Source organism: Ceratotherium simum, chromosome 9, assembly GCF_057802395.1.
Source record: "Ceratotherium simum simum isolate JZ-2026a chromosome 9, ASM5780239v1, whole genome shotgun sequence".
Classification (NCBI taxonomy): domain Eukaryota; kingdom Metazoa; phylum Chordata; class Mammalia; order Perissodactyla; family Rhinocerotidae; genus Ceratotherium; species Ceratotherium simum.
Genome location: NC_141908.1, coordinates 3643325 through 3665046, shown reverse-complemented (window position 1 = coordinate 3665046; position 21722 = coordinate 3643325). Strand labels below are relative to the sequence as shown.

The window sequence follows — 21722 nt, the reverse complement described above, 5'->3', positions numbered from 1 at the left end:
GTGGGGGGGAGGCTGACTTTTTTAATTCAGAGACATTTTATTTACACTGGACTGGGTATCTTCATTATTAAATGAGAATGTTATGGTGGCTAACAGTAATTGGAGATTTTTTCTTTTCTAGGAGTGACCTAAAATCGAAAATTGTGCAAGATTTCATCTGAAGGGGGGAAAGAGGGGCAATGTAGGCTAGAAATGACCACAGAACAGGTTCAAAGGGACAGCAGTGACAGAGGGTATGTTGTTCTGTCTCACCCTACGCACTGCCCAGCACGAGTTACTGGTGATGCTGTCCTGGTGGCAGCTCTGGTTTACCCACTCAGCATCGCTCTCTCCTTTGGTCAGGGCACCTGTCAATCACAGGCGTAGCCAGTTGAATGCCTCAAGGAACGTGAACCTTGAGCTGGAGAAGTGGTTGCTCCAGATCCTGCAGCCAAGGCTCGGCTCAGATAGTCCTTCCTGGTACTTGGCTGCCCAGCTTTTCCTTCATTTTAGTGAATGGCCCACGGGCACAGCCACCTTGGCCGAGAGGGGGATTATGGAGCAGCATCGTGCTGGGCACTTCCCCATGCTGGGTCCAGATTCTCACTGGTGTACCCTGTGCCTCGGCCATCTCTCAGACCTGGCCAGTTGCTGATGCTTTCTATTTAACCAGCCCATTTTTAGAAATGGAGTTTGAAAACCGGCAGGTAGGGAGCACACTCCACAGACCCCACCACTCTCTATTGTCTTCCACCCAGTGGTTTGCCCACATAAGTCCCCTCCTTGGTTACAGTGCCTGGCCTCACTCCTCCTTTCCTTACTGACATCTCTGGATTTGTCCTCAGCTATGAAGGCCGGCTGACCCCTGTCTGACAGGCCACCCAAATCCTAGCACAACGGTTGAACTACAGTTAGTTAAACCAATAATTTCTAACAACAATTATTGAAAGAGAAGGGATAGCTCCAGAAAGAATTTATGGTCAGTTTTGTCGGTTTGTGAATAGCAATGAAAAAGAAATGAACTATGAGATTATTAATCCATCAAGTCTTTGGTTTTTGAAGACATTTTATTATGGAAATGTTCACACAAAGTAGAGAGAACAGTGTCGTGTGTCCTCCACGTAGCGTCACTCAGCCTCAACAATCATCAACGTTGGGCGGCTCTTGGTTCGCCTCTTCCTCCCCTACACCCCACCCACCTCACACACGACCACCCTCCACAGCTGGGTTATTTTAACGTAAATCCAAGATGCCATAACATTCCATCCACAAACATTACATATTCATATCTTTCAGAGATATCTCCAAGAGATAAGATCTCTCTCTTTTTAACATAACTACCATTATCACACACACAAAATTAACAATTATTCCTTAATATTATCAAATACACAGTGTTCAAATTTCCCTAATTATCTTTTAAGTGTCTCTTTATAAGTGGCTTATTTGAATCTAGGTTCAAACCAAGTCCAGCACTGCATGTGGTTAATATGTCTCTTAAATCTCTTTCAATCTAGAATAGCTCCCCTTCCTCTTTTTCTTTTTTCTTGTCACTTACTTGTTGAAAAAACCGAGTTATTTGTCCTGTAGACTTTGCTATACTCTGGTGATTGCATCCATACCGAGTTTTAACACGTCCCTCTATACCCTGTATTTCCTATAAACTGGTAGTGGATCTAGAGACTTACCCAATTCAATTTAAAATTCTTTGGTAAGAAGGCTTCATAGTTGGTGCCATGTTCTTCCCATTGATCACATCAGGAGGCTCCTAATATCTGCTCCTCTGTTCTCGGAGACTGAACAGGGGGCTGGTCAAGTGCCCCCGACCTGCACTTGAGCTCGTCACCCCGTGCCCCACTCATTAGAGGGTTGCAGTGTAGAATAAGAGGTCATTTCAAGTTGCTTAGTTAGTCTCAATATATTTTAATTTCAGTCTCAGACAGTATAGTTATAAAAGTATCTAGTTATAAAAGTTAATGTACATACTGCTCCCTCAAAGTAATCCAACATTTTATGTTAATGACACAATTTCATATTTAACTGTACATATTTTTATAGCACTCACACTAGAGTTATTCTGTCATTACACAAACATTTCAACATTGTTATATACTTTAACAAAAATGGTATGTGAAATGGATATTACTTCTATGTTATTTAAGAATTACTTTGCAGAATGACCAAAGAGGAGAAAAAAGATTTACAGTATATGTTAGTAGGAAAGTGGTTTTGGGGTAAGGATTACGTAGAAAGAATTACGGGATTGGGAATAAGAGGTTTCAAGCACGGAGGTGCTGAGATAACATCATAAAATTGTGTTTTTTCTTATCAGCGACCAGCAAGTGGCCTGAAAGGCAACAGGACTTGGCCAGACGGAGCCCTCCTGAGCGCCCCCGGGCCGGGAGCCACGAGCAGCAGCTGTATCGCAGGGCCCATGCGGAAATGTAAAATAACACTATGAAGATAAAAACATTATTTCATCTACAGCATGTCCGTTTACATATTTATTTTTTCTTGAAATAAAAATGTTCTAAAGTTACACTGTTTTACCCGATGCTTATTTAATTCCTTTTTTTCAGCTGAGGCAATGAAATTCCTCAATAGTCCGATTTTCAGTTCTCATGCAATCTGCTTAGTATTTAGATTTGGTTAGAAAATCTGATTATTCTTGATTTCACCAGGAGTTTTATTTTCTATTGATTATGTCTTTCAAACTAAAACTAATATTCAACTTCTTTAGAAGCTATGACTAGAAAAGGAAGCACAAGTTTGGAGAGAAAAATAAGAATCTGGTCCTTTTAACTGGAGCCCCGCTGCAGAATCGACACCTGGTGCTCAGATGGCATCGTCTCTGCGCTTTCTTCCCGCGCTTTCTTCCCGTGCTTACAGCGTTCCAGAGGCTCCCTGAACGCTCCCTCTTCACGTGAGAATAAGAAGTTGAAACTGCCTCCTAGCACGGAGGCTGATGCAGTGTTCGAGAACATATAGTCAAGCACTGAATTTATAAGTAAACCAACACTTCCTTGCACAAATAAATGTACAGACTTTTGGTCACTATATACTATATAATACTATCTAGTATAGACTCTATCAGGTATAGCGCAAGGTAAGACAACATATGAGACACGAGAATTCAGTGTCACTGGGTTTTAAACTGTTGTTTCCCCAAAGAAAAGGCAACTCCGGTATGCAGAAGTAGAATAACAATCTTTTCACGTTACTTGGTGTAAAGATTTACAAGTCTTCCAGAACCTGTGAGGCCAGTTTAGAACCAAGACAGCCTCTGAACGGGATCATCTCCTCCGCGCCGCGATCGGTGACACATGAACACGCAGTGTGTCAGTCCGCTGGCTGGATTTAAAAATCCAGGCTCACTTTCTGTTAACGAAACGCACGTGGATGGGCTCCCCTGGAGTCAGAAGCCCGTGGGTTTTTGCAGAAACAGCTGTAGTCCAAGGAGGTGTTTTGATCTCAAAATGTTGAAGCAACTGAGAAGAGAAAGAGAGCGAAGGGATTTAAATCGGGACAGCAGAAGATTCCCAGGGCTCCTCAGTCCTCTTACCGCGGCCCCGGGCTGCAGGGAGCCGAGAAGAGAAGAGCCGGTGTTGGAGGACAGCGACTCCCTCGGGCAGGGGGATGCTGGGCATGTGAAAGCAGAGCACTAGGGCCTGGACAAGAGCCCAGCATGTCACTGAGCAACTGTGAAGCTGGTGTCACCAAGATATGCAGGCAGCGTATTCAAACGACTTACATTTTATTAGGCATTTCAAACTTCTAACCCTAATGCTTCCACTATAGGTCTAGATAAAGAAGGAATCAAAGGCCAAGGAGAAAAGAAGAACAAAGTGAAATTCCAGGTCTCCTGCTGGTTCAGGATCTGCAGCCCCTTCAGAAGCGATGCAGGCACATCAAGGGTACAGCTGTTGGAAGGAGGTGAATGTCCCCACGGACTTCATCTGTTAACGTCCTTAAACAGTCCTCATTTGTAGTTTTTATTCCATTTCTGATTTCCGAAGTTCAAAAGGAGAACCAGCCCTGCCTGCTGGAAAGTACCTCAACAATGGGTTTAATGAACACCATCAGCCTAAAGTGACAATTTCCCCACCAGCTGGCCATGGCCTGAGGTTCAAAGTCACCCTGGGCTTAAGGAACAAAGGGCAGCCTGCTCTGAAGACCTCTGTCAAAACCTGCATGGGTTCCTGGACGGGAGGGAGTGCTTTGCCCCCAAGCCAGGTGGCACACTGGCTGCTGATCCCTCCCCTGCCCCAACCACCTAACAGAGGGTCAGGTGTGGAGAACACCTGTTGTCACAGGTGATCCAGGCTGCCCAGCCCCTACCCCACCTGACTCTCTCACCAGCCTCATCTCCCAGGCAACGAAGGAGGACCCACTGATGGGTCCTCGGGTGAGCTGGGGCTCTAGGGGGGTCAGCAGGGGGCAGGGCTGCAATGGGGACATAGGCTGAGCTCATCACTTCGTCCTGTTAAAGCGACAAACTGAATGACTTGTATTTAGGCCGCTCCACCATGTCCTGGCATTGAGATGGCTTCATCTACACATCCAACCTCTGACCTTTTGTTCTGACCTCCTAGAACTACTGGCACATTCCCACGTGGCAGAAGGAGAACTCACACATCGGTTTTCCCACTTCAAGGCCAACGTGCCACACAGTCTTTTTTGCTGAGTGGGCAGCACATGCTCATTGAAAAACCAAAATTACACAGGAGACGTAAATACAAAAAACAAAGCCCCCTCTTCCACCTCAAGTCTACAGCTCCCAAGAAGCTGGAGTAACCTTCTAAACGCTCTCAGTGCCATATGAATATCTCATTCGTGATTTTAAGGAAACATGGTTAACGCTGCAGCAATTAAGCCGTCCTGATCCTCCTCAGGTCCCACAGGCAGGTTCGCTGCTCTGCTGGAGAAGACACCATTGATGTGGTTAAGGAAAGCTCCTCCATTACTGTCTGCTAAGAGGGTGTCTTCGTGAGTGGGTGTTGGATTTTATCAATTATTTGGGGGGTGGCCATATTTTCTCCTTTAATTTGTCATTGTGGTGAATTATATCGACAGACTTTCTTGAGGTGGGCCATCCTCGCATTCCTGAATACACCTGATTCAGTGAGGATGCATTTCTGTTTCATACATTGCTGGATCTGGTTTGCCAATTTTTCATTTAGGATATTTTTTACCTTTGTTAATAAATCAGGTTAGCCTGTAGTCTTCCTTTCTCATATTATCCCTGCTAGGTTTTAAATATCAAGGTTATGCAAGTCTCATAAAAATGGGACTTCCTTTTTCTATTCTCTGTTTGTATAAGATGATGACTACTCCTTCACTGAAGGTTTGATAAAACTTGCCAATAAAATTGTCTAGGTCTGGAACACTCCCGAGGTGGATCTTTTTACTGCTGACTCAATGTATTTCATATCTGAGGTCTATTCTCTTGGAGTCAGATGGGGTAATTTACATTTTTCTAGTCAACTGTACATTTTATGTCTTCAAATGTACTGGCAAAAAAGCTATTTGTAGTATTTTCTTGACAAAAAAATCTCCTACTGCATTTGTAGTTCTGTCTCCTTTCTCATTCCTAGTACTGTTTATTTCTGCCTTTTTTTTTTCTCAGCAATTACAAATAATGATGCTCCCTTTCTACACTTGCAGAGGAGAAATTAGGACTCTAAGTAAAAACTCAGGCAGGCACATTCGTGTGTTAACAGCAGCAAACAAATAAACCCCCCACCACCACGCAACACCCCGTTCCTGACGCTCTTCCGACTGCGCCCTCCCGCAGCAGCGCCCGGCTGGCCCTGTCGCTCCGGCTGTCCTCTCCGCCTCTTCGGGCAGTCGGAGCCAGGAAGCAGACGCCTGCACGGCTGTCCGAATGGCTCTCTGTGGGCCGTGGCCGCCGCCTGTGGCGGAGCCGCAGCCCCTGCAGAAGGCGCTCGGGGCACACGGAGCAGGCGCGGACAGCAGCGTCGCTGCGGCACGGCCCCCGCGCGGGGGGGGGGTTGTGCTTATTAGGTATCTGAGTTCAGACCTCGATTCCGCGCACGCCCGCCCGGCGGGGACTCGGCCCGCGGTGCGGGCGAGGACACAGGCGCAGCGCCGCCCGGAGGCCGGCCCGAGGCGTCGGCGCCGGAGAGCGTCAGCGCTGGGCCTGGAGCGGGGTGTCCGCACGCCACCCCGCGCAGTCCGGCCGGGCCACGAGCCGCCCTCCACCAGAGCCGGCCCGACCCCAGCGAGGTGCTCCCCACGCCTCCTTCCGCGCCCTCCTCCCCGGGCAGGAGCCCCTCCCCTTCCCCAGCCCTCAGGGCCTTCCCCCAGTGCCGGCCACCCGGAGCCGTCTCCGCCCCTGCCAGGCCGGCCAGGCTTCCCCGGTCCCTTGCGCCTCTCACGCCATCTTCCATCAGGTCCCACCCATCAGTGCTCGGCTCTAAGCTCTGCGGGCCTGCAGGAAAGCTCCTCCATGACGTGTGGGGGAAATGCAGGAAGGGGTCAAGACACCTTGCCCTGCACCTGCCACTCTGCGACTGTGCCGTGTCCCCAACTTTCTGAGCCTCGGTTTCCTCATCAGTAAAATGGGGAGATTGGGGCACCAGTAATCCCCATGTCCTTCCCACGCTTGGAGCCAACGACAGTAGCTCCCCAACCTTGGGCCGAGGCTTTCCATGGCGAACACGGTTAGTGGTAGTCTTCCCAAACTGCCGAAAGGCTAATGGGTAGTATTTTCTCTACTATAGGGTTTTCTTTTATAAAATTTCCTTCCGACATTATTTAGTTCCTGCTACAGCCTGAACTCAGATACCTAATAAGCACAAAAGTATCTATTTTACTGTGTAGAGATTAGCACATAGGTATTCTCTAACGAAAACCAAGCCTTCCTGGTGTTGTGCAAGCTAAACGAGCCTGAGAAGCAGCTCCCCGAGCGAACGGCCGATTCCCGTAAACAGGGCGTGCAGAGGGGCCGGCGCGGGGGGCACGGCTCTAACTTCTGCCCACGCCATTCGGGTGAGGACAGAGAAGGCGGGCGCCAGGGGCCCAAGACGCGACGGCGCGGTGGCGCTTCTCGGAAAGGATTCCCGGGAAGCTCTCGCCCTCACGTCTTCAGAGTCACGTTCCCTTGTCTGACCCGAGCCTGGCCCCAGGCGAGCCCAGGAAGAGAGGCCGCGGTCCTCGCGCTACCTGGATCACGGCGAGGTGGATCTCCAGTTCGGCGATTCTCCGCCCGATGCAGCTCCGAACCCCGTAGCCGAAGGGGATGGACCCGAAGTTGTCAACTCGGTCCGGGCCTCCTTTCCGCAGCCAGCGCTCTGGCCGGAACTCCTTGGCCCGAGGGAAGTTCGCATCCTCGTAGGATGTGGCGTAGTGGCAGAGGGCCAGCTGGGTCTGAGACCATTTTCAGCAGAAAAAGAACAAAGAAGGGGATCACGCGAAAGCAGGGCTGAGGCAAGAGCCCTAGCTGGACGCCCCTCCAGAGGAGCTTCTGACCACGAGGAGCCACGTGAGGGCCCAAGAGGCCATCAGCGCCCGACACTCCCGGGAGGGGAAGTGCTGCTTCCAGGGGGCCTCTGGGGAGGGGGGGGGGAGGGGGGTTGGCCTGTAAGCTACAGAAATATCTGGCCTTGTTTCTGCTCGAGCCATATCACACAGTTCACCTCCTTGCCCCAAAACCCCATCTTCATCGTTAAATATATGCCGAAGAAAAGGAAACCCATTGATAGTTGCTTAGGTACGAGGATTTCCTAAACACACAAGCAGATTTCCAATTCATCCACCACTGCACAGCCCAACTCCCCACCCATGTCCACAAACTCACGCCTTTGGGGATCAGATACCCGCCGACAACCAGGTCTTCCTGGGTGACGCGGCCATTCCCCGGCAGCACTGGAAACAGCCTGGAAAGGAGCCAACGGGAATGGAGAGGTGACTTTTAAAATATATTACTAAACATTTAAAAGTCTGGGTATATTGCCATCTTCATTTTCTAAAATGTAACACACAGTACGGTTTCAACTAAGAAATCTTGCAAGGACCCTCGTGACTCTTAGCTCTGCCGGGTGAGGACCCTGGGGAAGGTGAGAAAAGTCACCATCAGAAAAGCTCACGGACCGCAAAGCAAAGGCTTTGACACGCTGCGGTGTGCCAGGAGGAGTAATTCCACCTGTCTGAGATCTGTGTGCATGGGACCTTCTATCAAGAAAGAAGTTCATAGGACTCAGCGTTGGAGGAAGCACATTTTGAGAAATGCTTCAACTTTCAGGTTGTCGCAGAGCAGCGACCCTGAGAAAACTGTGAATACAACTAATTGACAAATAACAGTAAACACAACTAGCTTTTTTTTTTTTTTTTGAGATTAAACAGCATGCTGTCAATTGAGGATGCAATACAACTTGAAAATCATTATCAAGTCAAGTTTAAAAGAATTATTTTAGTGTATACTGTGTAAATGGCCTTTGCTCCCTGGCAGGGCATTCCCTCCACAGAGGAACGCTGTGTTCTGGATCCCGGAACCTCAGAGGAATTTCCCCACTCACGTAATCCCACTCCCACCCAAGCCACCCACAGCCACCCATATCCCTCAGGCTCCAGCTTTTCTGAGTGTCAGGAAAGCCCTGACCAGGAGTAAATGAGCCTCACTATTTGGTGTCTCCAACCCAACTAGGATGTCCACACAAGAACCACAGAATTGTGTAAGCAAGTCTGGTAATTAGCCAAACAGCTCAAAATATGTTCCTGACAAATCAGTCTTCTTCCGCTTTATCTTCAGAGGAGCATGTTGGGAAACACTTGATGAGCCAGTTGACTAAAGCAGGTACAAAGAGGATGGCTCCAAAGATCTTTATAAAGAAATGAATGTCTCAAACCATACAACAGAAGAGGCTTCCTGCTATTCTGACAAGGGCAGAGGGGAAATAAAGAGAGTTACGAACATCTCCTTCCTGAACATTTCAGCCTCTGAGGGCAGTGGAGCATTTGTTTAGGATCCAGTTTTTAAGTCAAGGAGCAATTGTTATGATAAAGAATCAGACTTAAAGGACACAGTTTTCGACATGAATTTTGGTGAGCCTTTTACCTCAAGGTTTCCTTAAGCAGAGCTCTGACCAACGGGACTTTGGGGACATCTGCAGCCGTTGGAACATGCCTTTCCCCCAAATTCTTGACTATCTCCCGGTACACAGTCTGCTGCACTTGCGGGTGCCTGGCAAGGAGATACACCGCCCAGGATAACGTGAACGACGTCTAAGGGAGCAACAGGCGGACACGGCACGTGGTGAGGGAAACAAGCAGGAAGCAGCGGACTACGTCAGGCGTGACGTCACATTCACACGTCTATCGGAGCATTTTATGTCTTACCAAAACAGATTATTTTCCTTAATTCATGCCAGAAAAAAACAAATATTTTCGGAAAGTAACATCAACTATGTGATTCAAGTGCTATTTCAGTGAAGAGCCACAGGGAAAATTATTTTGGAACTTTTTTTAACCATTTACAAGCAATCTGCCTCCTCTTCAGTGGAGACTGAGAGGATTCGAGGTTGCTGGTCAAGCCTGGAGGCTGTGCTTGGAACTTTCTGTGACCTTCTTTGCAAGGGTCATCCGGTTTTTGCTAGAAAGGGCCTGAGGCTGTCTGATCTTCTGGCATCCTGCAGGCCATCAGGGCTGGGCTGGGCCTGTGCTGGTTTCCCTCATCTAGAGGGGGTGGGGCTGGTGATGAAAAGATTATCCGTTACCCATCCTCCCTCACACGTATCAAGTACAGCAACACATCAGGAGTGACAGCTCATTTGTGCAAAGCGGCGTCATTTTTCTGCCACTTCTCAGACTGAAGAATTACATTTCTGGTTATTGAGAATAATTCTATTTTATTCTCCTAGGTTCCAAGATTTTTCACTAAAATCAATACTATTACCTATGTGACTATTTTCACTCTCTTATAAACAAGGAAATCCCAGAGAATAAATGCTCTTTCTTTCATCTAAAAACAAAATCTAACATAAGTAGGCCATATTGATATCGTTTCCCTTAATAGATCTTATATGTTTTTAGATGGCAAGCTCTCCTGTAATATGTAATATAATGTGTAAGCTCTTCCTTATAAATGATAAGGAAATAATTTAGATGCTTCCTATTAAGAGAACAGAAAATTTCTATTAAAATCACATTTTTGCAGAAAAACTCAATGTGGTATATCCATACAATGGGATACTACTCAGTAACAAAAAAGAATAAACTACTTTCATATGCAACAAATGGATGAATCTCAAAATCATTTTGCTGAGTGAAGAAAGCCAGATGCAAAATACATGTTGTATGTTTGCATTTATATAAATTTCTAGAAAAATGCAAACTGATGTACAGTGTCAGAAAGCAGATCAGTGGTTGCCTGAGGTGGGGGCATCAGGAGGGATGGGCTGAAATGGGGGTGAGGAAACTCCAGGGGTAGTAGAAATGTTCTGGCTCTTGATCGTGGTGGTGTTTTCATAAATGATTGCATCTGTCAACAATCTGTGTTGAATTGTAGGGTTTAAATGGATGCAGTTTATTGTGCATAAATTATACTGCAAGCAAGTTGATTTTTAAAAATTACACTTAAAAAGTGAATATGGAATTGTAAGACTTTGTCTCCTGATGTTCCTTGCATCGCTTCTCTCTGAGGAACAGGTCCTTTCCGCAGAACTCATGGCGATGCTCTCAGTTTCCACCAGGGGGCAGGAGGAAAGTGTGTCCAAATCAGCTTAGAGACAAGGCCATTCATTCAATCACTCCTTCTCTAGTCAACAAACCCACACCACCCATCACAGCCACATAGCTAATTAGAATCTTCACTGACTGCATCGATTTCATCCATTAGTCTGCATTTAATTTATATACTTTTTGTTTTATTGTTGTAGAAGATCCATAAGGAGTGTATATTAAGTTTTTGTGCTTTTACATGTTTAAGTGACATTGTCATAAAAATAATGTCAGCCCTAGGGTTTTTCCCCCTTTAAAAAGGAGCTCTGTGCCTTATTCAAATTCATGAAGCAGTGGCGTCAAGGAGAAGCTGTGAGGCGACAGGCTGAGCTGTTCAGCTCTGAAGGGCTGGGAACCGTAAGGCAGTGGGCAAGCCTTCCTTATTCCACTGCCCTGACCTCTTCCCCCGTTACTGAGAGCTGGGCCCTGCTTGTGCTGCTTCACACCTCCTCTTAGAAAATTTTACAATTTCTCTGTACTTATACCCACATGTATATCATTTTTCATCCATGAATAAATGTATCATATTGTACATGGGAGGGGACTTGGCTCCCATGGCCCCCGTACCCCCTGACCCCCAGCCAACGTTAACAGTCTAGTATGCACCCTCCATCCTCCCCTCCATGGTCATGCAATCACTTACACACAGGCACGTGCACGGGGACAGGTGGGGTGGGGCCACTGTTTATTTTACTAATGGGAACACAGTATACACATTTTTCCACATCTTCATTTCTCACTTAACTGTCAGGTATGGAATTCCCTTTAAGTCAATCAGCAGTGCTTCATTTCCTCCTGATATTGAGCCCTCCTTGGTCATAGTATATTATTCATCGGCTACAATAATTGAATCTATTCACTAGGATTTTTTTAACTTATTTATTTTTTGGTGAGAAAGATTGGCCTTGAGCTAACATTTGTGCCAGTCTTCCTCTACTTTACATGTGGGTTGCTGCCACAGCATGGCTCACGAGTGGTGTAGGTTTGCACCTGGGATCCGAACCCACGAACCCCGGGTCGCCGAAGCAGAGTGTGCAAACTTAACCACTATGCCACCAGGCCGGCCCCTGAATCTACTCACTAGGATATTATTTAAAGTTGATACACATACTCATAAGTCAAACTGTTTATTAAACTTTTCTTTCTTTAATGCTTTCTTTAGCAGATTTAGGTTTTAAAGTTATGCTTCCTTTATAAAATGAATTGGGGAGTTCTCCATGGCCAGGAATATTTTAAATGATAAATAATAAGGTTTTTAATGTCTGTGCCCTCTTCATTTCTGATATTATTAAACAATGGACGATGTTTGCAAATCAGGAATGATTTTTAAACTTTAAAACATATTGTTACTTTGTGTGTGTGATAATGGAATTGTGGTTACATTTTTTACAGAATTCTTGTGCACCTTAGTTTTACATTTTATACCTGTGGGAAAAAAAAGGGTAGAGTTTTTTCCCAGAGACTTTCAGCAGCAAAGCAGATGTTCAGCTAGTGCAAATGTGTATGTACTGTTAAAGTAACCATCAGGTTACTCGGAAAGGCCACTGGATTTAACTGTGCTTTGCTTACTGAGAAAAGAGAAAAACCAACCCACTCACTGTGTCGACGCCAGCCAGCAGCATCTCAGTCATATTGGCGTAGATCTCCTCCAGCGTCAGCTCCTGACTGAGGAAGAGGTATGTGAGCAGCCCCCCTCTCACTCTCTCCCCTCGGTCCACGCGGCACTGTATGTCTCTCAGCTTGTTGTCAACATGGATTTGGCCTGTTTGAAAACAGTATTTCTTTTGAAAGAAGTTTTCGTTAATAATCTCTTCAGTCTCGATTCCCTCTTCTGTGGCAGGTTCAGAAGCTAAACAAACCCAGACTGACTTATTGTCAACCTCAGAACTTCATCCAGACACTTGTTTGTATAAATGAATGAAAAGTTAAAGACAAGCTAAATATCTCTTCCTTTTAAAAAATAATCTATAAGATATTTGCAAATGTTTGCTTTACTAATCAAGTAGCCAAAAAAGGTCTGGAGTAACAAGACTACAGATTCCTTTTTCTCCCACTTCACTTCCAAAAGGTAGAAGGAACTGAGAGGAAAAGGCCATGCATTATTATCTGAGATGGTACCATAAAAAGATACAAGCATATTATTTTCATCAGAACCCATATATCAAATGAATGCTGACCTTCAAAAGATACCATGGGACACTTCTTTCAATGTTAGCATTGCTCTAAATATTTTGGAAATCTTTTTTTTCCTTTTTGGAAATTCTCTTATAGTAAAATTTTTAGCCACATAAGAAAACTAATCTTGCTTTGTAGGTTCACCTTTGGTTTGAACAAAATGGTTTCTCCTGGCTTGTTTTCACCAGGTAAGAAATAAATGAATTTGTCTCTTTCTAAAAAGCTGCAATTGAGAATGTTCAAATGAATGTGCACAGGCCTGAAATTCCCTCTGCATTTTAAGTAATGACAGAATTATTGGACTAAGGACACCATCTCCCAGAGACAACATTTATTTGCATATATCACTGGCAGCATGTTTGTTAAAATAAAAATAATTTAAAAATGAGAAATCTCAGGGCTGGCCCGGTGGTTTAGTGGTTAAGTTCAAGCACTCTGCTTCAGCGGCCTGGGGTGCAGAGGTTCAGATCCCGGGCACGGACCTATGCACCACTCGTCAGCTATGCTGTGGCAGCATCCCACATATAAAGTAGAGGAAGATTGGCACAGATGTTAGCTCAGGGCCAACCTTCCTCAGCAAAAAGAGGAGAATTGGCAACAGATGTTAGCTCAGGGTCAGTCTTCCTCACCAAAAAAATAAAAAAGAGAGAGAAATAGGTCATGTTACTTACAGTGACAACTCACATGCTTTTTGCTCATTCGAGAAGCCAATCTAAAAGTGCGTGAGTCCAAATAACAACATGTAACTACATCGGGTCATCTTCTCCCTAATACCCACTGTCCTCATGAGGTTAGATAGGCCACAAGTGGTAAAGGCAAGTCAAGCTGGTTCTACAAAAGGTGCCCCTCAAGTCTTCTCTTACTGAATTTGAAGAGTCCATCCCAGGACCTGCAGAATTCCCGCCAGGGTTTTGGGATGAGCGGGCGGAGCCACCTGGGGATGGCGCCTGCGTACATGGAGGTCTTGAACATGCTGAACATGAGCCCCAGGGCCTCAATGTAGTCCACTGTCAGCTGCGGAATGCTGTTCTCCAGGCAGCCCAAACGGCTCTCGTAAAGGATGGTGGCCACTCCTGCACGGGAAAGAGAGTTTAAAAACAGCCTTCTTCTAGATTACTGACAGTATCAATACTCAGTATCTGGCCATATAAGTAATTTTCTAAAGCAATCTAGGTGCCTTTTGTGAGTGGGGCCTGTGCTCTATCCCCCAAGGTTTCCTCCGTGACGCCCTGAGCTACAGGGCAGTGTGATTCAGGGCTGACAGATGGCAGGCCTCTCCAGCCTGGCCCTGCTCTGCCGATCACCCTCCGCTCAACAGTTTCTTTCAAGACCCACGAGGCAAAACCCCAATGTCCCAGCCCCTTGCCCAGCCTTGGGGAATTGAAACGTGACTCCTCTTGGCCACAGAGTGGGGACCCCAGGCCCAGAGAGCTACAGAAGCAGAGGAAACAGCCTCAATGGATCATGGAAGGGCAGGATTTTCCAGTGTGTTTACAACTCACTTCTCTGTTGATTTTGTTACTATTTTTAGAAAGCATTAATATTAGAACTTTAAAAAGTTAACTTAAAAAGTTAAATTTGAAGTAAGGGAAACTCATAAAAAAAAAAGAGAGAATGAGAAAGCTGATAGGTCCTCCGAAAAAAGCAAGGTACAGAACAAAACGTTTGGTATGCTACCATTTCTTTTTTTTTTTTTAAGTAAAAAGAATATTCCCGTGTATTTCCTTGTATGTACATAAAATATCTCTCGATGATACATAAGAAACTGGTGACCTAGCTGGGTCGGGAGAGAGGGAGACTTTTCCATGAATACTTTTTCGGTTTGATTTTTGAACCACAGGAATGGACAACCCATGCAAGGTGAATTTAAAAAGCCAGAATGATGGGGCCGGCCCGCTGGGGCAAGCGATTAAGAGCGTGTGCTCCGCTGCGGCGGCCCGGGGTTCGCCAGTTCGGATCCCGGGCATGCACTGACGCACTGCTTGGCAAGCCATGCTGTGGTGGCATCCCACATAAAGTGGAGGAAGATGACATGGATATTAGCTCAGAGCCAGTCTTCCTCAGCAAAAAGAGGAAGAGTGGCAGATCTTAGCTCAGGGCCAATCTCCTCACAAAAAAAAAAAGCTAAAATGACTTTGTAGTAGATGCCCTCTAAATTTCTGTCGCTTTTTTAAAATTGTGCTAAAACAAAATGTGTAGTAATTAGGAGCATGGTTCTTGAGTTAAAAAGACCTGGATTTAAAACTAAGTTTCTGTCACTAAAAATGGGGGCAGGTCTTCAGTTTCCCATTTGTAAAACAGCAGGGTATGCCTGGTCCAGTAGCACTGAGAGGATTGGATGTATGTGTGTATGCACAGGGTTAGCACAAGGCCTGGGAGACAGGAAATGCTCAAGGAACATGAACTGCTGTTTTCTGACAAAGACCCACGCTTCCATCATTCCCACTTCCTGACTTCACCTCACCTTCCATTGAATATTTGAAGAAAAGGTCATTGACACTGCTCACAGTTTCTCCATCTCCTGCCTGGCTCCTGAGGATGTAGATTCTTTTAATTAAATCAGCAATTACTTGATTGATTTCTCCCGAAAAAATGGCCACATCTTTCGGTTTCAGAATTCTTTGTCTCAGTATACTTCTCATCTTGAGCCACTGTTCACCCTCCCTAGAAGAATAAAGTCGGTTTCAAATCATCTTACTTATATTGACATTCTGGAAAGGAATTCCAGGAACGTCTGAAAAATTTCCCAGCCATCAAGAGTCAAGCAGATCTGCCAATCCAAATGGAATGAAGACAGGAAAGACACTTCAGGGAGAGAGGACTGACTTCGGCCTTGGAGTCTGTTAGAGCTTTAGCTGTTGCCCTTGAAGCAAACTTGAAGGGAAAAAATTGTCAATGGGAATCCTCTTTATTAAAAGTAATACGATTTCCTTTGAAAAACCCTGCAATAATATTATAATAAAGAGACACAAGACTGCTCCGATTAGCAAAAGAGGAAAAAGTTTACATGTATAAACTCCTGAGCTCCAAGGCCGTGGCTGGTGCCCAGATGCCTGTTGATGGCGCGGGGAGCTGTGCCTCACCATGCAGCCACTCCCCTCTAGGGCTGGACAAATGGGAGGAGCTGTTTGATTATTTCTCTCAAGACAGAAATTGAGGGAACTTGGTGACATCCAATTACAATTTTTATTTACCTTATTTGAGAAACTGACAGTTGTATTTCTCCCCAGTTCATGCTTAATAACATATATATCAAAGAGCCACAAATAGAGTTTCTAAACCAAAGGGATTTGGACCAGAGGATCTGCAGCTGCTCCGTGTTCTCCTCCCTGCCTGGGAGTGTGCTGATTAGCTCTTGGAAGGCACAAAGGTGTCAGTGAACCTTGTTTAGAAATAATAATCATAGTCTGTTACGAGACAGGAAAATCATCACATGGCAGTTGATGCTGGAGGTTCTCAGCCCCTCCTGGAGGCCTCCTAAAACAGCTGACCGCCCTCATCCCCTGTCCACAGATGGGCTCTCTGAACTTCAGCTCCCTTGGTTGTCACTGAATGGACACCTAAAGCCACAAAGCATTGCTTGAGAAACAGCTCCTCCCCATCACTCTGCTAGCGCCACTCCCACCTCATCTCTGCCATCAAAGCTCTTCCCAGAGAAGGAGGGAGAGAGCCCCAGACTGGCCCTCTGGCACTTGTGTTTAGGAGATCACATAAAGAGGCTATTTTGATACTATTCCACTGGGAGTTCTGTGCTTTAATAAAAGCTGGTTTTTAGGAGCCCAGCATTCAGGGAGGAGGTCTCCCTGAGCTCCCCACTCCCCTAGTGACACCGTCTGGCCCCACATACTCACGCCGAGATGAGCCCGGTGGATCTCCCTCGTAAGTCTCGGTACTCCTGCCAGGACCCCATGTTGGCTCTCTGGGGCACAGCCCCCTCCGCCCGGAGCACCTGAGCCACCATGTCTCGGTCTGCAATAGATACTACAAACTGAGGACCAAAGTGAGACTTGAAGATTTTTCCATATTCCTGTGTGTGCTTCTGCTGCAATACCATGGAGAAATCAAAAAAGGAAAAAATACATAGATATGATATACTTTTGACATAGACATTCCTGTGTGTTAAGGCAGAAAATTTGGGCAGAGAGAAGCTCTACATTATACAGAGCTGAATCAGAGTAGCAACATAGTTAAGTGGACTTCATCAAAATTTAAAACTTTTTTGCTTCAAAGAACACTATCAAGAAAGTGAAAGACAATCCCCAGAATGGACAAAATATTTGCAAAGCACATATCTGTAAAGGACTTATAGCTAAAATATATAAAGAACTACTACAACACAATAGTAAAAAAACAAATAACCCAATTAAAAACTGGGCAATTATTTGAATGGATATTTCTCCAAAGAAGATATACAAATGGCTAATAAGCACATGAAAAGAAGCTCAACATCATTAGTCATTAGGGAAATGCAAATCAAAACCACAATGAGTTACCACTTCACACCCACTAGGATGGTTATAATCAAAAGGACAGGTAATAACAAGTGTTGTCAAGGATATGGAGAAATCGAAACCCTGGGAACGTAAAATAGTACGGCCACTTTGAAAAACAGTCTGGCAGTTCCTCAAAAGGTTAAATAGAGAGTTACTATTTGACCCAGCAATTCTACTCCTAGATCTATATCCAAAAAAAATGAAAACATAAGCCTACACAAAAACTTATGCTGAATGTTCACAGTAGCATTATTCATAATAGCCAAAAGGTGGCAACAATCCTGATGTCTATCAACTGATGAATGGATAAGCAAAATGTGGTATATCCATACACTGGAACATTATTTGTCCATAAAAAGGAATGAGGTACTGATACATGCTACAACATGGATAAACCTTGAAAACATGGTGCTCAGTGAAAGAAGCCAGACACAAAAGACCACATATTATATGATTCCATTTATATGAAATGTCCAGAGTAGGCCAACCCATAGAGACAGAAAGTAAATTAGTGGTTGCTTAAGGCTGGGGGAATGGGAGAGTTGGGGAGTCATAGCTAAAGGATACAATATGGGGTTTCTTTTTGAAACTATGAAAATGTTCTAAAATTGTGGTGATGGTTGTACACTTTAAATGAGTTAATTGTATGGTATGTGAATTATATCTCAATAAAGCTGTTACCAAAAAAAGAAAAGAAATTGCAATAAATGTAAATGGGTTAAACTATCCAATTAAATAATAAAGGAAGGAAGGAAGGAAGAGAGGGAGGGAGGGAGAGAAGGAGAGGGAGAGAGGAGGAGAAAGGGGGAGAAGAAATAAAGAGAGAAGGGAAGGAAGGGAGGGAGGGGGGGAGGGAGGGAAGGAAGTACCCTTCAGCATGGCTCAGCATTACATAGCCAAGGCTGAGCCTGGGGAAAATGACTAAGTCTCTCTTTGGCATCTGCCAACATTTCTTATTACTCAACCTCAGAAATGGGTGAAGTCTCCCTGCCTGGAGATGAAGACACTCAGACTCAACTGGAATGTGTCAGGTGCCAAGGGATCACTTCTGCCTAACAAACAAGTGACCCCAAAAGAATGTTCCTCCAGGTCTCTGAAGGGGACCACTGATGAGAGGACTGTTAACAGGAACTACTGGAAGATGGGCCACTCCTCAAGCAAATCCAGCTACTGAATGGGCACAATCAGCACAAGGGAGCAAGTGACCAGGCAGTCTAGAGAACAAGAGAGATGATACAGAGCATTGACAGCACTTTTTGGCAGTAGACCATGGAACAATACAGTCAGTTGTAGTACTTAGAGCTTGTGGAGACCTTAAGAGCACAGACTCTGGAGTTTGAATCTTGGCTCACAGTTTACTAGCTGGGTGACCTTGGAAAGTTAGGTCCCACTGTGCCTCAGTTTCCTCACTTGCAAAATGGAGAAATAACAGAATGTCCCTCACATGTAGGACTTACAACTGTGCCTGGCACATGAAAAGAGTTCTACAAATGTTAATTATTATTATTTTTGATATTAATACAGCTTACAAAGCCCTTCCACAACCCTAATCTCATTTAACCTCACAATAGCCCATGAGATGATGAGGACTGTTGGTCTCCGGCATAGATGAGGAAACTGAGATCCAGAGAGAATAAGAGATTAGCGAAGACTCCACAGGTGGTTGTAGAGTGCTAGCATTTGAACACAGGACTCTTGGTACCAGTGATCCTCCTGCTCTGTCACACTGGAAACAGCCTCTGGTGACCCAGATTATGGTGTCTACTCTGCCACTAACTAGCTGTGTGACCTCACTTTGGGCTGTTTCCACCTGTGAAATGAAAGCTTGAACCGTACAGATGAATGCTAAGATGGCTTGTGCACTCACATCCTGGATTATAAATCGAGTGAAAGCAAGCTGGGCATGATGCTAACAGAATAACTCTCTTCCTCTTACCTTAGAAGGGCCTTATGAGCAACCTGGAGAGCTTGGCAAGAGGGTTGTACTAGAACCTTATCCAGTCTAGAGCAGCCTGTGTACACCTGGCAGACCAGGCTTAAGCGTGGGCAACCCAAGGCCATCAAGCACTCCCCAGGGGTCCTCAGAGGGGTTGCAGGAGGATGAGCGCTCTTGCAAATGCAACAAGGCATCTGGAAAGTGAAGGAAAAGGGGTACCCAGAGGAGGATGAAGCTGGGAGCATGGGGGGCCTGTCTGCTGCGTGTGAGAAAGCTCCAGGTGAGTCAGGCCACGCCTGTCCCTTGGCAGGTTTGCACCCCACTCTGCGGAGCCTTCGGCAGGGAGGGCTGGGTTTGGGGCGACAGCTGGAAGCAGGGCCAATGCAAGGAAACACCCATGTGAACAGAGACACTTCCTGGTTGTGCAGAGGTGGCTCCCGCTAGAGATACAGGTCTTAACAGCTTCTCAAAGAAACCTGTCTGCGGAACAAACTTTGGGCTTATGGTGTGAGGATAAAGTAGATGGAAGCAGACATGGAGAAATGTGAAAAACAAAAACAAAAGCTTGGGCTGTATTGAACTTGTCAGCAAAATATTTTTTACCATATTTGAAAACTAACATCCTGATAGCTTATATTCAGATTCCACATGGAGAAGAGAGAAAATCATGTTCGACCCCTACAAGCACGTCAGGGAAAAACTGGGTGGGGTTGGTGTAGGGCATGGAGAGGAGGGGCCAGTTGGAATTTCAGTGGAATTAAAATCGCTCCTCATGCTCCCCTGTTTTTTCTATTAATGAAGTTTCTACTTCAGCTGTAGTCAGGGCCTCTGCGCAGTCATGTATGTTTAATGGTTGAGCAACACTTGAATGAGGGAAACCCAGGTGGGCAGTTACAACAGGCTTCCTCTGAGGAGTGCTTTGAAGGATGGAGGGTAAGCTTTGAACAAAAGGAAGTAGGTGGTGGGGAAGGAAGGTGTTCTTGGAAGAAGTCAAAAGGCCCAGATCCCAGAAATAACAGTGAGTGCTGGGGTGGGAGCCCTGAGAAAGAAGATGGCAGGTGGAGGAAGCAGATGCCACAGCAAGTGCGAGGGCAGGGATGTGATCACTCTTAAAGGTAGAGAGGGTCACCTTGTAATGAAAGACGCAGTTTGACGTGGGCATAGGAAGTGCAGGACTCAGGGTCCAGACGAGGACTGTAACATGAGCCGCCCCGACTCTTCCAGGGGCTGTTGGAGCGCAGGGCTCTCCCTAAGGCACCCCGTGTCCTGGCTGGATGCCGAGGTCCGCTCAGTCTTTGTCGACCCCATCTCTTAGGGGTTGCTTAACCCAGAACCTCCGAACCTCTGTTGTTTTTTGGTTTTTTTTCATTTATAAAACACAAAAGGGACCAGAAACGAACGCAGCCTGCCCTCGGCCACGCAAAGGCACAGTGCCCTGCAGAGCCCGGCGCTCCTCGCCCCCGGCGCGGAGAGGCGCTCGTCTCGGGCGCTCCTCCCGGCGACACGCAGGCCTCCCTCGGGAACCGGGTCCCCACCGCCAGGGCCAAGCGGCTCGGGGAAGCGCCCTGCCCGGAACCCCTGCCCGGCGTCCTCTCCTCGGGCACCCCTGCCCTGTGCTCCTCCCCCCGGGCGCCCCCTTCCCAGCGTCCCCTCCCCAGCCGGACCTGGCGCCTCCTCCCGGGATCCCCTCCCCTGGCCCCCTCCTAGGACCCCTCCACTGCGCCCCCTCCCGGGGTCCCTTCTCCCGACCCCCTCCGCAGCCCCCCTCCCCGGCGCCCCCCGCCCGAGTTCTCTGCGCTAGGAAGGCAGCCCCTGGCCGCTCGCCCTCCAGGCCAGCGCGTGCCGCTACCTGGATCTCGTGGATGCGGCTGAAGCCGTCCTTGCAGAAGAACTCTACCAGGTTGGCGAGGGTCCGGGGCCCCGGCATGGCCGCGAGGCTCCGGGGCCCCTCTGCCCGGCCCCCGGCTGGCGGCGCCCCCGGCCGCCCGGCTCCTTTGTCCTCGGCCTGCGCCCCCGCCGGCAGCCGCGGGGCCCCGCCGCCCGGGAGCACGCCCCGCTCGGGCGCCGCGCTCAGACCGGCCTTCAGGATGCGCGCCAGCAGAGCCATGGCAATCGCTTGGGTTGGTTGGTTGATTGAATCGGGGGCTGCCCTTTGAGGTGGCTCTTTGCTCAGTTTTAACTTGTAGGAGCAGCGCTTGTTGGAACTCATACCGCCTGGGCATCAGTTTACACGGACCATTATTGAAGGCTGCCTCCCCTAAGGCTGGAAAAAAGGGTTGGTCTGTGATTAGGCTGCAAGAGAATGAGGCGATTATTATTGTTTCTTCACATTAGATTAATTCACCCCTTAAGCGTTCTTTGAAACCACAAAGTTTTAAGATCAATCCCACTTCCAACCATAG

The 21722-nt window shown here is 46.7% G+C and overlaps 1 protein-coding gene across 2 annotated transcripts; it reads right to left on the bottom strand.

The window, feature by feature from the left end:
- Positions 1-1195: 1195 nt before the first annotated feature.
- On the bottom strand, positions 1196-21427 carry CYP27C1 (cytochrome P450 family 27 subfamily C member 1). Of its 2 annotated transcripts, none has more exons than XM_004423927.3 (9): positions 21170-21427; positions 16743-16933; positions 15356-15555; positions 13755-13964; positions 12315-12478; positions 9056-9222; positions 7799-7877; positions 7165-7368; positions 1196-3467 (listed from the first exon to the last, which is right to left on the bottom strand). In XM_004423927.3, exons 1-9 carry the CDS (start codon positions 21425-21427, stop codon positions 3351-3353), a joined length of 1590 nt encoding a protein of 529 aa, XP_004423984.2. In that variant the 3' UTR covers positions 1196-3350. The 2 variants fall into 2 exon arrangements, with proteins under 2 accessions (XP_004423984.2, XP_014637995.1); XM_014782509.2 differs by having other exon boundaries at positions 16743-16860; positions 21170-21223.
- Positions 21428-21722: the final 295 nt, after the last annotated feature.